Below are 14,390 nucleotides of genomic sequence, written 5' to 3'. Positions count from 1 at the left end.
AAGTTGGGATGAAAGTTGTAGCGGACATAAGCACGACACAACACAAACACGACACTTGTTGTTAAGTACGACACAAATACATTAAAACAAATATATTAATATTTAATTATAACTTATAATCATGAAAAAATAACATAAGATAAGATTTGTAACATTAAAAAAATAAAAACGAGAAAAAGACTTGTGGGCTGGCTCGTTTAAAGTACAACACGGGCACAAATAGGCTATGAGGTATGCTGAGTCAAAATTTTAGTTATTTAGGTCAACAAGAGTACAACACGATTATTAAATGGGACAACACGAGTACGAAATAAAGCACAACTTAGCTCAACTTAAATAAGTTGAACCAGACCAACTTGGCTCATTTGACATCTTAAAATTAAATATTAAAATAGTAAAATAAATTTCGAATACAATCACTTAAAACAGAATATCTACGAATATCATACAAATATATTTAAAATTATCTTAATAAAAGAAAAATGAATCTATCAATATTTAGGGTCAAAATTATCTACATGATATACGGTGTCCACATTATACAACTTTCCCACTAAAAAACTATACTATTTAAATTTGAATGACAAAAAATTTTAGAATTTTAACTTATCATGTATGACTTCATTTTTATATGGGGACTGAAATTCAAATTGACTAGCCTTCCTTGTGTACACACCATCTTGAGCCACTAAGGTTACTCTCGCTATTTCTCCTATTTTATCTTCTCACATTTTTCATTTGTGCTTCATCAGTAATACTATTTACTAGCTAGTACTAGCTTTTCTGACAAAAATTAAAGGGTTAATTACAATTTAGTACCTCAACTTTACCTCCTATTTCAAGTTGGTACCTCAAGTTTAAAAAGTTTCAATTTCATACATCAACTTCCATTTTGTCACAATTTCATACCTCCGTTACTAAAACCGTCAATGGCTTCGTTATCCGCCTACGTGGCCACCACGTGTCAGCATAAGGTTGGTTCCCGCCCAATAGAGCCAAGTCAGCGTCGACCATGTCATTTCCCTCCAATACCTGGACTGACACACACATCCACATGGCATAAAAATAATAAAATAATAATTTTTTAAATTGAAAAACTCTAATTTTGTAATTTACACTTTTAATTAAAAAGATTTCTAAGATAAATTTCAAAACACAAAACCCAAACAACAGAATGATTAAATGCAACAATAATTCTCATTTCCCATTTTTATTGTCGATTTGAAATCCAGAAAACCCTAAAACCAACCCATTCTCTATCTCTTGAAAACCTAAAACTCCATATCCACACATACTGAAATCGATTTGAAATCCAGAAATAAAGAAGTGAAGAACGTGATAACTTGAAGATTGCGTATCTGGTTTGGGACGGAATCGATGGCCTGGAGAATTCGCGCCGACGATGACTTTGATATTCCCATATATGGTAAGTAGCAAATCTGTGTGTATTGATAATGAGTTTCTGTGGGTTTCTCTCTTTTGTAGTTGTAACGAAAAAGTTGTTGGTTGGGATAGGTTGTTTGTATGGGTATTGAACTATGCTTTGAATCACTTATTTAGATTGTTAGTTTTAGTGAAAGGGGATGGGTTGTGAACTCTGCTGTGAATCTTATTTATACTGCTAGTTTCAGTGGAATGAGGGGTGTTTGTCTGGAAATGGGTGCGTTGTTTGGGTTTTGTGTATTAATAAACTAGTATGTTTGGTAGTGTGATAAATTGTTTGTTGACTGTTTGGTGGAGGTGGAAAGTGTATGCATTTTAATATTGTGTGTGGTCCTAGCTGTTTTCTAGAAACACAAATGCTGGTTGAAAATGTCAAGAATACGTACTGCTCAATATTAAAGTGCATGTGTGTGTGGTCAAAGTAGGAATTTCAACATTGCTTCTCACAGTGTGTGTGCATGCCTTAACTTTATATGTCTTTTTCCTTTTTGTACAGATATTCCTGAAAGATTCTCAATCCGTTTACATCATGATGGGGAATTGACAAGTGAATGTTATAAAGGTGGGAAGGTAACATGGATTGATAACTTGGACAAAGACTTTATGTCTCTACAACAAATTGATGCCATAGCTGATAAGTTGGGTTATAAAGGTACATTTGTTTTCTACTATTACAAAGAACCTTTGGTTGAGTTTGCAGAAGGAGTTAAGTGGCTGGAGTGGGATAGTGATGTTACTGACATGTGTGAATTTGTTGGGGACCACTCAATAATTGACATGTTCTTTGAACATTTGGACCCAATGGAGGCCTATGAGAGGCATAAAGAATATGTTGATAGAACTACGAGGATGCCTAGTGCTGTAAATATTGAAATGTTGGAGGAAGAGGAAGATGAAGATGGACAAATAAGAGGGACTAATGTGACAGTCAATACAAGCCAATTTAAAAGGAAGTCAAAGAGGCAAAGTGGCACATTTACAAAGATAGAAGATAAAAGATGCCCTTATGAAGAGGTGCAGGACTCTAGAGTTGGCCTAGAAGCCTCTAATGTTCAACAACCAGCCAATGAAGAGAATGTTGAAGGTGGTGAAGGAGATGGTGAAGGTGCTCCTGAAGAGAATGTTCAAGGAGATGGTCAAGGTGCTCCTGAAGAGAATGTTCAAGGATTTAATGAAGACCCAGCCACTGACTTAAATGAAGCAGGTGGTGAAGGAGATGGTGACTTAAATAGAGCAAGTGGTGAAGGAGATGGTGTCTCTGCTGCAGCCAATGAATTGCCAGATGACTTTGTTGATGAAGACTATGGCCCAGATGATGATCATGTTACTTTCAGGAGGTTTGTTGAAGAGAGTATAGAGGTGCAAGACAGGGCTGAGGTGCAAGACAATTCATCACAAAGAGATGGAGATGAGAGAAGCCAACAGAGAGGAGCCAACACAGCAATCAATCAAGATTTGAATGTTGATGAGCTAGCAGATGAAGATGAAGAATATAATACTGAAGAGTTGGACAGTGACCATGGTTCTGATGATGAAGGAAACCGTAAAAAATGGCCTGTGTTCAATGAAGAGACAGATATGCAAGATCCTAAGTTTGTGCTTGGGTTAATATTTTCTGATGCTGTTGTGTTTAGGAAAGCTATCAGGATGTATTCAATAAAACATGGGTTTGGGAATATGAGGTTTGTCAGAAATGAAGCATGGAAGTTGAATGTCGTGTGTGATAAGGGTTGTCCTTGGAAAGTCAGGGCTGGAAAGATGCATAAACAGGATACACTCCAGGTGAAGAAAATCAATAGAAAACATACATGCACATTTCTTCATGACAACAACAATGTTTTGAGTAGGTGGATTACAGCGATGTATGTTGAAAAGATCAAGATGAACCCTACTATTCCAGTGGATTCCTTCTTACATACAGTTGAGGCAGAATGGAATGTCAATGTTTCAAGGATGAAAGTATATAGAGCATTGAAAGAGTCTCAGAAAATCATTCAAGGTACTTATCGTGAGCAATACTCAAGGGTTAGAGATTATTGTGCAGAGATCTTGAGGAGCAACCCAGGTAGCACTGCTAAAGTTTCTGTGGAGGATGGAAATTTTAAAAGGTTATACATGTGTTTAAGTGCTTGCAAAGAGGGATTCAAGAAAGGGTGCAGACCACTTTTGGGACTGGATGGTTGTCATTTGAAGGGAGTGTTTGGTGGCCAATTGCTCTCTGCAGTTGGAGTTGACGCGAATGAGGAGACATGGGTTGTGGCCTATGTAGTAGTTGAAATTGAGAATAAAGACTCGTGGACATGGTTTCTCAATTTGCTGGCAGATGATCTGGACATTGTGTACCATCATGGATTCACCTTCATCTCTGATCAACAGAAGGGTTTACTTCCAGCTTTGAAGGATGTTCTTCCCAATAGCCACCACAGGTTCTGTGTGAGGCACATGTACACCAACTTCTGCAAGGACTACAAAGGATTGGCTTTAAAGAATGCCCTGTGGAAGTGTGCAAGATCAACCACACCTGCATACTTCAAGTTGGCTATGGAAGATCTGAGAAGGCTGAATGACAAGGCACATGGATGGTTGGAGGAAAGACCATCAGAGCATTGGAGTAGGGCATTTTTTAGTACATATCCTAGCTGTGATATGCTACTAAACAACCTTTGTGAGTCCTTCAATGCAGTGATAGGGAAGGCCAGAGACAAACCAATATTAACAATGTTGGAGATGATTAGAACTATGCTCATGAAGAGAATTCAGGTTAGGAGAGATAAAATGAGGAAGCGTGTGGGAACCATAATCTGCCCCAAAGTTATGAAGAAAGTTGAGGCAAATAAAATAGCAAGTGCTGAATGTCGAACCATTTGGAATGGAGGTCATTGCTACCAAGTATGTGCTGGGGGAATAAATCAATACTCTGTGGATTTGAAAGAGCGTACCTGCACATGCAGGAGGTATCAATTGACTGGTATTCCATGTGTTCATACAGTTGCAGCTCTTAGATTCACTAGGCAAAGAGCTGAAGACTTTGTGCATCCATGTTACACCAAGACCAAGTATTTTGAGACATACGAGTGTCTCATTAACCCTGTGAATGGCATGAGGCTGTGGGAAGTAACTGATGGATCACCAATAGCTCCACCTCAGTATAATAGACAGCCTGGGAGGCCAAAAATGAAGAGGAAGAAGGGGGCTGATGAGATGGCAACTATTCAAGAGAAAACAACCGCTGGTGAGGTATCAACACTTGAATGCCTTGGGAGAAAGGAACAAACAACTATTAAGTGTAGCAACTGCCATAAAACTGGGCATAATTCTAGGACATGTCACAGAAATCTGCCCCCCAGGGAGAGGCCTGCAACGCGTAGCTCACAAGGTGGAACTGTTGAGGTATGCCTCTAGTGATCACAATTTATTATCTTCAAGTGTTTCAATTCATGTTTTATTAATATGCCTAAACCCTATACTTTTTCCATTAATTTAATTTCCTGCAGTCAAGCACATCTGCCCCCTCTTTAAGGAACACTAGAAGAACAAGGGTATTTTTCAATCCACTGTGGTTTGGTTTAGTTGTTTTTAATGTTTTGTATATAACATACTCCAATATTGTGCTGGTTTGCAGGCTAGGAATACTTCCCAGTCAACACCCATACGTGCAACAGAACCACAGACTACACAGTCCTCTCAAGCAACAACAAGTTCTGCACCACAACCCACACAACCTTCCCAGTAGCATCAGTGATGAAGGGAGTGGCATATTTTGGACCCATTTGGACTGACTTTGCATTTTGTTGCTAACCATGTTGGTTATTTAGGAAAGCAATTGGACATATTTTGGAAAGATATGATGGACAGAAATTAGCACATATTTTGGATAGAAATTAGCACTACTTTATATGCATTTTGGACAGTTAGAAGAGAAGAATGCATTGTAGACAAATTTTGATTATTTTGGATGTAATTGGATATGGTGACATTCTGATGATTTAGTATTTTGGTGAATGATGATATTGGTTGTAATTGACTTGATGGTATTTAAATGAAGTTATTGGAATGATGAAGCAACATGCTTTGGTACTTCTATTTGGTACATGGTTTGCATTTTTTCAAGATGATTTTAGGAGCAGATTGATTGAATACTTTTTAGCATATTAATATTGTTGTTGTTGTTGTTGTTGATTTGCAAATTAAACCACCCAAAATTAAAGCAACAAATAAAAAGCAAAACCCCCATTTCTAGGTACCATAAGCAAAGAATAAGCAAAACAAAGCACCAAGACCATCTTCAATAATAACTGCTGTAGCTACAAAATCCACAAGCCAAAATGATAACCGCAAGCCAAAATGATACCACAAGCCAAAATGATAACCGCTGCAGCTACAAAATCCAAAACGAAAACCACCACCATCTGCACTAGATTACAAAGCTTCCCCTAACCAGTAACTAACAAACCCATATTTTCCTCCCTTAAGCACATTTGGCATAAAAAATCAAACAAATTAGCCAAGAAACCAGAGACATAGCCCATAACAATTTCTTTGTCTTCTGAACTCTCCTCAGATCATCTTCAACCTTTGTCTGCTTCCTTAAAAGACCTGGTATGATCATCCTTGAACGATCGCACATGGGAGGATCCAACCACTCAAAGAACTGACAACTTCCTCTTTGCTACATATTAAAGAGTAGAAAGCAATGGAAAATCATGAAATTACAACAGAAAATCAAACATTCAAACAACAGGGATTAGCATACCCCATATCTGGCACAACGAACGAATCGCCTCCCCGGATTCAGGTCCGTCCAAGACGTGAGCATTACAACTTTGGTGCGACATCCACAAGTTACCCAGTCCATTTCAATTGATGGGAGAGCCGGCGGCAAGTTTCAACAAACTAGATATGTGGATATGGGTTGGTTTTAGGGTTTTCTGGATTTCAAATCGACAATAAAAATGGGAAATGAGAATTATTGTTACATTTAATCATTCTGTTGTTTGGGTTTTGTGTTTTGAAATTTATCTTAGAAATCTTTTTAATTAAAAGTGTAAATTACAAAATTAGAGTTTTTCAATTTAAAAAATTATTATTTTATTATTTTTATGCCATGTGGATGTGTGTGTCAGTCCAGGTATTGGAGGGAAATGACATGGTCGACGCTGACTTGGCTCTATTGGGCGGGAACCAACCTTATGCTGACACGTGGTGGCCACGTAGGCGGATAACGGAGCCATTGACGGTTTTAGTAACGGAGGTATGAAATTGTGACAAAATGGAAGTTGATGTATGAAATTGAAACTTTTTAAACTTGAGGTACCAACTTGAAATAGGAGGTAAAGTTGAGGTACTAAATTGTAATTAACCCAAAATTAAATATTAGTAATAGCTTTGCTCATCTTTTAAACATTTAAATTTCATCAATTAATCTTGAGGGGGTAATTTGGGCATAAAAACATGAGGGCCATGCCTGCTCTATGGAGGTACTACCGAAACAAAATTAGTAGAGGATAGATGGAAGGGACATCTTTCATGATGCTTGTGACTCCACTGCATCAGAACTCTTGCAAGTAAAATAGTACCGTTGATGGATAAGGACAAGGCAATCAATTAAAGCCAGGCTAAAAGACATCTTGGTCCATGATTCTATCAAATAAAGAAAAGAAATCTTTCCCACAAGGCCACAAGGCCACAAGGCCCACAACCACCATTTTCATTTGTTTTTCTTGTGAAGTCCCACTGTCCCACAAGCACAAGCTGCACAACAACTGTTGGAAAAGCCCTTAATATAATTCAAAAAGGAATGTATGTCCAGCTCAAATTCTCTGTGATTAAAATTCATGGGGCACATGTCTGTTATTTGAACCCCACATGCAACAAAGGAAAGACTAATGTTGTTTTGCTATATAGTTATACATATATCTAATATATTATATTATATTATTAATATGTTAATTTAGTACCATTAATAACTTATTTTATCATTCGTTAAAATTAATAGTTTAACAATATAACATATTAAATTATAAAAAAAATATAATTATATTTAAATTTCTAATATTATAGTAAAACACGCACTTTATCTTAAAAGTTATGTCCTTTAAATTTAAATTTGGGTCATCTAAGCCCTAAGTTATAATATTGTTTTCTTGTCAAAAGTGACATTTAATTGGACTGGAATTGAGACCTCCATTAAAATAAAAAATTGAGGATTCAAGATGGCAACCTCACTCGCTTGCTTTAAGGACCGGCCATTAGAATGCGTTATAGTTTACTTGGATCACACCATAATAGAGTTTTGCAACTAGATTTTAGTATACAATGCATCATTTTAATTTATGATATGTATGGTACGAAACTGAAAATTCAAAGCTATTAAGGAATCTGTTTTTGCTAAAAAAAATGATATTGAGGTTGATTAAGTAAACTAGCATGACTTTTCTGCCATGACAATTGACATGCATCTTTACGTAAAGGCATTAGAGAACTTCGCCAACAAGCCTAAAGATTTTTAATGTCATGCACTATTATTCATCATCATCATATAAGAGACAATTTATTGAAGTAAAGTGATGACACAGCTATATATATTGTCATTTTAACATGCCATGTCTGCTTTTGTTGGTTGTGTAAACGGCACTCAAAATGCTACACACTTTAATTTAGTACATAATATTAGTTAAATAGAAACTCACATATTTGATATTTCCTTATCATCTGTATTCTCAATCTTAAGCAGTACAAAAATTTATTAGGCTTAAAATAGTGATGTGACTTTAAATTCACTAAGCTATATGAATCAATAAAACTAAAACATGTATTTATTTGATACGTATAGTTTACAAGTAATTGTGTATGTATCTTTAAACTTTGTCCTAAAATTTAGGAAAGTTTCAAAATTTCCATTATTCACACTTAAATTTGATTTCACACACTTAAAAAAAAAAAAAAAAGGAAATTACAGATTTGATTTACTTATTTTATACCTAGTTCAATTTTGGTCTACGATTTTTAAAAAATTCTATTTTGGTCTACTAATTATTTCACTTGTTCAATAAAGATCATGATTTGTGACTTTAAATCCATTGAGTTGTGTTTTCTTCAATTATAATTGAAGTATAAGTTATATTTTATCATTTCTTAGTCATATGAACCAATTTGGAGTATGAGAATTTAAGAGAATTGAGATTGAGTGAAATTTGAAAAATTTACAGTTTCGGGTACTTTACTTTAGAATCAATTATCTTAAGTTTTAGAACTTTAATTTGAATGATATTTATTTGGTTATAAAAAAAAGATGCATAATTTTTAAACAAGTATATGTTTATTGATTTGGTGAAATTTGATTGGGTAAAAGACAGACTAAATTTTAAAAAATAAATATGGACCTTTATTGAATAAGTGGAACAATTAATGAACCAAAACAGAACTTAAAAAAGATTATGGACCAAAATTGAACTAGGTATAAAATAAGTGGACTAAATCTGTAATTTTCTTCTTAAAAGAATATTAAAATCTAAAGGGGCCGTCACTTTTCTTAGCTTATCCATAAAATGCTAAACATGATACACATGATACACTTGGGTAACCCTAACTCTAATATCTTATATCTGATAAAGAAGTGAGTCATTCTTAAAAAGAACTAAAACATGTAAAATGCTAACATGCAGACATTTTTTCTACTTTTAAATTTGATAGTTTCACCATTTCTATTATTAAGGTGTAGATTTTGAGTCATAAAATTTGGCTGTATGCAATGTAATTTTCAAACAGTAGCCTATGCTCAATTAGAGTTGAATTATTGGTTTGAGGGTAAGGCTACATACAACTGTCAAGCAACCCTAATCCTGTAGAATATACTAATAGTACGAGGTAACTCTAATATCATAATAAGAACTAAAACATAATAAACTACAAGGATTAATACTATTTTGTTTCTCAGATTATTACACTTATATCAGTTTGCTCTCTAAACTTCTAATTTAGAAAATTAAGGAGTCTGACTTTTTTAATTTTGCCAATTGAGATTCCTCCGTCAATTTACACATTTTTTATCCAAATCTTTGAGGGCAAAATAGTCTCTTCTATTTAGATCTTATCATTTTTTCCTCATGCATCATTTTTCTTCTTTTATTTTTTGCTAAATTCTGGTTGATCATCTCGACATTTATAAATTGACGGAATAACCTTAATTGAAAAAATTGAAAAAATTAAGTCCTTAATTTTCTAAATTAGAAATATAAAAAACAAACTGATACATGTATAATAGTCTAAAAAACAAAATGATATTAATCGTTTAATCCCTAAACTACATGCTTAGAGTTGAATTATTGGTTCAAGATAAGGCTTTGCAACTCTCAATGCCACCCTAAACCTCTAGAATACACTAATATACCCTATGGTCCCGACCCAATAAAAAAAACACAGTTTGTTTTGAGAGAGAGAGAGGACAAAGATGTAACCGTTGGAGGCGTGGCACTAGTTGGATGCCAGGCAGGCTGACGCTTTAGTAGTCCAATGGCCCTCACACTCTGTGACTCACAGACACAGAGATGATTAGCCCTCACATGGTCTTGCTGTACTCCCTGGGCCCCACCACCACTTTCTCTCTCTAAAAACACCCTTTCCCCTCTCTCCCCTCTGTCCCACTTCCTTACAACTTTTTAAAATTCCGAAAATACCCCTGCCGTATCCGTAAGTGTACCCCCTCCTCCCTCCACACTCTTCTTAAAAACACACACCCAACACACTCCCCCCCACTCACAAAAACTCAGAGCTACAAAGAAACAAAGCAAGCGACTCTTTTGAGAGAGTGAGCGACTCAGTGACTCGGAACTCAGACTCAAGAGAGCAATGTCGAAGGAAGTGAGCGAAGAGGGACAAACCCACCACCACGGCAAAGACTACGTGGACCCACCACCGGCTCCACTCATCGACACCGACGAGCTCAAGCGGTGGTCCTTCTACAGAGCCCTCATCGCCGAGTTCATCGCCACCCTCCTCTTCCTCTACGTCACCGTCGCCACCGTCATCGGCCACAAGAACTCGGCCGGCCAGTGCGGCGGCGTTGGCCTTCTGGGTATTGCATGGGCCTTCGGCGGCATGATCTTCGTCCTCGTCTACTGCACCGCCGGCATTTCTGGTAAAAGCTCAAAACCCACCACCTCAATCAAACTTTCATGCATTTTTTCTCCAACCCCGTTATGGTTTTAGTGATGGTTTGAGCTTGTTTGGTCTTTTTAGCCATTTTTTTAGAGTTTTAGAAATAGTAGTGCTTGAATCGTCACCAACACTAACACTACTTGAAGGAGTTCGAGCACTACTCCATGGGGCTTCGAACACTTCTGGAAAGAAGTCGAGCACTGCTCAAGAGTTTTGTAAACTCTAAGAAAAAGCTAAATTTTTTAATGAAAAGGGTAAGTTTTACAAATCTAACTGCCAAGGAGTGCTTGAATCCTCATGAACACTACTTAAAAGGAGTTGGAGCACCACTCGAGGGGCTTTGAGCAGAAATCGAACACTACTTGGAGTTTAAATTTCAAAAACTTAAAGAGGGGGGGTTCGTTTTCAAAATTTCCCGGCATTTTTGGCGTTTATTTAGTGATGGGTTTTTGGTTTGTATGGATTTTCAGGTGGGCATATTAACCCGGCTGTGACGTTCGGGCTTTTCTTGGCCCGCAAGGTGTCGCTGATCCGGGCCGTGGCCTACATGGTGGCCCAGAGCTTGGGAGCGATCGCCGGAGTTGGGCTGGTGAAGGCCTTCCAGAAGCACTACTACAACTCGCTCGGCGGCGGCGCCAACTCGGTGATGCCTGGTTACAGCAAGGGAACCGCCTTGGGTGCTGAGATTATCGGCACTTTTGTCCTTGTCTACACCGTCTTCTCCGCCACTGACCCAAAGAGGAGCGCACGTGACTCCCACGTGCCTGTAAGTCCATCATCCTTTCCTTTTTGGGTTTTGAGGTTTAATTAATTTGATGATAATTAATTTAACTAATTACATGTGGGCGTGTTTGGTTTCAGGTTTTGGCTCCACTGCCAATTGGTTTTGCTGTGTTCATTGTGCACTTGGCAACCATCCCAATCACTGGAACTGGGATCAACCCAGCAAGGAGCTTCGGTGCTGCTGTGATTTACAACAACGAAAAAGTCTGGGATGACCACGTAAGTTGCTTTTGCTTGCTTTTGGGTCATTAAACGCACAATATACATGCGTTTTGAGAGTGTTGTAGTTGTGATTGTGTGTTTTTAACAAATGGGTTTGTGGGTTTTGCAGTGGATCTTCTGGGTTGGACCATTTGTGGGAGCTCTGGCTGCAGCTGCGTACCACCAGTACATTCTGAGAGCAGCCGCTATCAAAGCTTTGGGGTCCTTCCGCAGCAACCCAACCAACTAAACCAAGTAGATGAAGCTGAGACTGAGAGAGAAGAAAACAAAACAAAACAAAAGAAAGGACTAGATGGGTCTTGATCTGATATTTTGTTCTATTTGTTAGTTTGTTGTGTTTGTGTACGTACGAGGTTGAGGATGTTGATGAATGATGATGATGATGGTCTATATCTTTGGATTTTTCCATTTGTGATTTAATCTTTTGTTGTTAGCTGTGGCTGTGCATTATTGTTCATGAGTAGTGGTGTTTCATGTTTGCCATCTTTTCTATAAAATTATTGAAATTTGTTCTCTTGGAAATTTAATTTCATTACTCATCTTCTACCCACCCACCCATTTGCATTTATATTTTTCAAAAATTATTGACAGACCAAAGTTTGGTCTAATTAATAGACAAGCTAGAGTAGTCTCCATCCATGCATTAAGTTCGCATACCGACATTTAACTTGCTTAATCGGTAATAACAAAACAATGCATATCAGCCGGCTCTAGAAATTAAAAGATGCATTCTATTAATTAATAATGGCCTTTGGATTCCAGATGGCTGGCTTTGGATTCCGGTGAGTTCATGCCACGTGTCCTTGGAAGAGAACCTAGTGTATTGAAGATTTGTGTGTGTGGGTGCTTCTTCGATCCTTCTCATGTCTGGAAAGGCCTGACATGACAAGTGTTGGTCCCGTTTTTGGAGTGAAGTCTGGCCAATGAGGCAATGACACATCAGTCACAAAAAAAAAAAAAAAAGAGGCAATGACATAAACCCAATTACCCAAGTTAGAGTGAGCAAAAACCCAATTACCCAAGTACCCAAAGTGAAAAGGGAAAGGAAACCCAATTACCCAAGTACCCAAAGGCCAAGGCTATGCTATATTGCTAATTTGCTATGCAGCTTAAACTCTATGCATTTGTCACATGCCTCGAGGACTGCATCCCATGCACATAGGTTACTTTTGTATTTTTATTTGAAATTATTTATGTTTCTCTCTCTAGCTCTCTCGTCTTTTCACAAGGGTCATTTCGTTGGAACCCAACCGGTATTGAACAGAGTGTGAGACAGAGAAAGTGGTCCTGGCAGTGTCAAAAATTGATCCCCCATGGTGGTCCTCACTCAGTCACTCCTCACCTGCCTGCTGCTCTCATCTTTGATCTTCATCACCAGGAGGAGGATGCCAGTTGTCACGGTCCGCACATAGAGTTGTGCTTCCGTGACATTAATATGAAGTATGGAGGGCCAAATGCCAAGAGAATGGCATCCGTTTGGCGAAGAGTGGTTGGGTTACGCGCGTGGAAGGGTAATTTCGTAATTTGGCTGTTTCGGGGTCTTCCTGTTGAAATTTGGGAAATCTAAAAATACCGGTAAATCCAGGAGGTCGAAACGAGTCCAACGCAACTGACGGTTCGTCATTCGGAGTTTGGATGAATTAATTATGGCCAATTATAACTCCTCGCTCATGTTGATGTTTCCTCCTGTTTTGTGAAGAAAGACATAAAATACTCTTTAGGGAGAGACATGGTGTCAAGCTCTCCACCACCCCCGACGCCCACACCCATGGGGCGTTAAGCGAGCTACTCTAGGAACCTGTGGGGACCTAGGGGGCGGGCACATGGCTTCCAGAGGGCGGTCATGTGTCTCCGTAGGACAGGAGGTCCCACGGACAGTACAAGCGAGCGGGAGTGCTTGTATTGCGCTGGGGGCGCGCACACGAGGCTACAAGGGGAATTTCCTTATGCCGCGCCGTATGCACATCACGCCAACTAGATGTGAACTCCCGGAGACTTCATGGTGCACATTGGCCATGTAGTACTCAACGAGGGCATCGGCTTGGGTTCGACCATGCACAATAGATGATGCTAGTAGGCACGGGAAGGGCGACCCCGTGCCAAAGAGAGAAAGCTAACGTGGGGCATCGGAGAAGAGTTGCTCACTCGGGTGGCATGCATACAAGTTGGCTTGCATGTTCAACTCGAGGAAAGAACTATGGGCGCGAGCTAGCCCTTAGTGCCATGACGGTCGAGATGTGGAAACAAAGTAAGACCCAACATGTGAGAATGGAATGCCGGCGTCATAAGAACCTATCGATCGGGCGAGTGTCTAAGCTGAGAACCTTGACACAAGGAAGCAATCGTATAGTCGCTACGAGCGAGACTCGAGATGAGTAGTTCTTGTTAGCAAACCTCAAGAAGGCAACGAATGGGTCGAAATCTTGAAAAGAGCATAGAGAAAGGATGGCTGGCCTTGATTCAGAGGAATCTTGGCGCCGCACGGGCAAATTCCGCTGCGTAAAAAAATGAGCCCGTGACAGTTGGTATCAGAGCCTAGTTGGTCAAGAGCGGCCAAGTTGAGGACGACGCTAACTTGAATGGTGCTATCCGACGGAGATGTCGAGCGGGGCAACATCTTTAGTGAAAGAGAACCCCAAGGCCAAAGAGTGAGACAAAGAAAAGCCCACAGAGGGCAAGTTGAAACAAATGGATGGGCTACAGAGACACAGCCCTATGAGCAAGTATAAGAACAATGTGCAGAGGCACTAAACAAGCAAGAGAACAATGTGCAGAGGCACCAAACA

General features: G+C 38.7%; 1 protein-coding gene across 1 annotated transcript; it reads left to right on the top strand.

The window, feature by feature from the left end:
* The first annotated feature begins 10,177 nt into the window (after positions 1-10,177).
* Positions 10,178-12,126, top strand: PIP2;8 (plasma membrane intrinsic protein 2;8). Its single transcript, XM_086252820.1, has 4 exons — positions 10,178-10,579; positions 11,070-11,365; positions 11,461-11,601; positions 11,714-12,126. The coding sequence occupies exons 1-4, from the start codon at positions 10,291-10,293 to the stop codon at positions 11,831-11,833; spliced, it is 846 nt and encodes a 281-aa protein (XP_086108946.1). The 5' UTR covers positions 10,178-10,290; the 3' UTR covers positions 11,834-12,126.
* The last annotated feature ends 2,264 nt before the right edge of the window (positions 12,127-14,390 follow it).

This window comes from Dryas octopetala, chromosome 8, assembly GCF_963921425.1.
Source record: "Dryas octopetala chromosome 8, drDryOcto1.1, whole genome shotgun sequence".
NCBI classification, from domain to species: domain Eukaryota; kingdom Viridiplantae; phylum Streptophyta; class Magnoliopsida; order Rosales; family Rosaceae; genus Dryas; species Dryas octopetala.
This window is presented reverse-complemented; position numbering and strand designations above follow the sequence as displayed.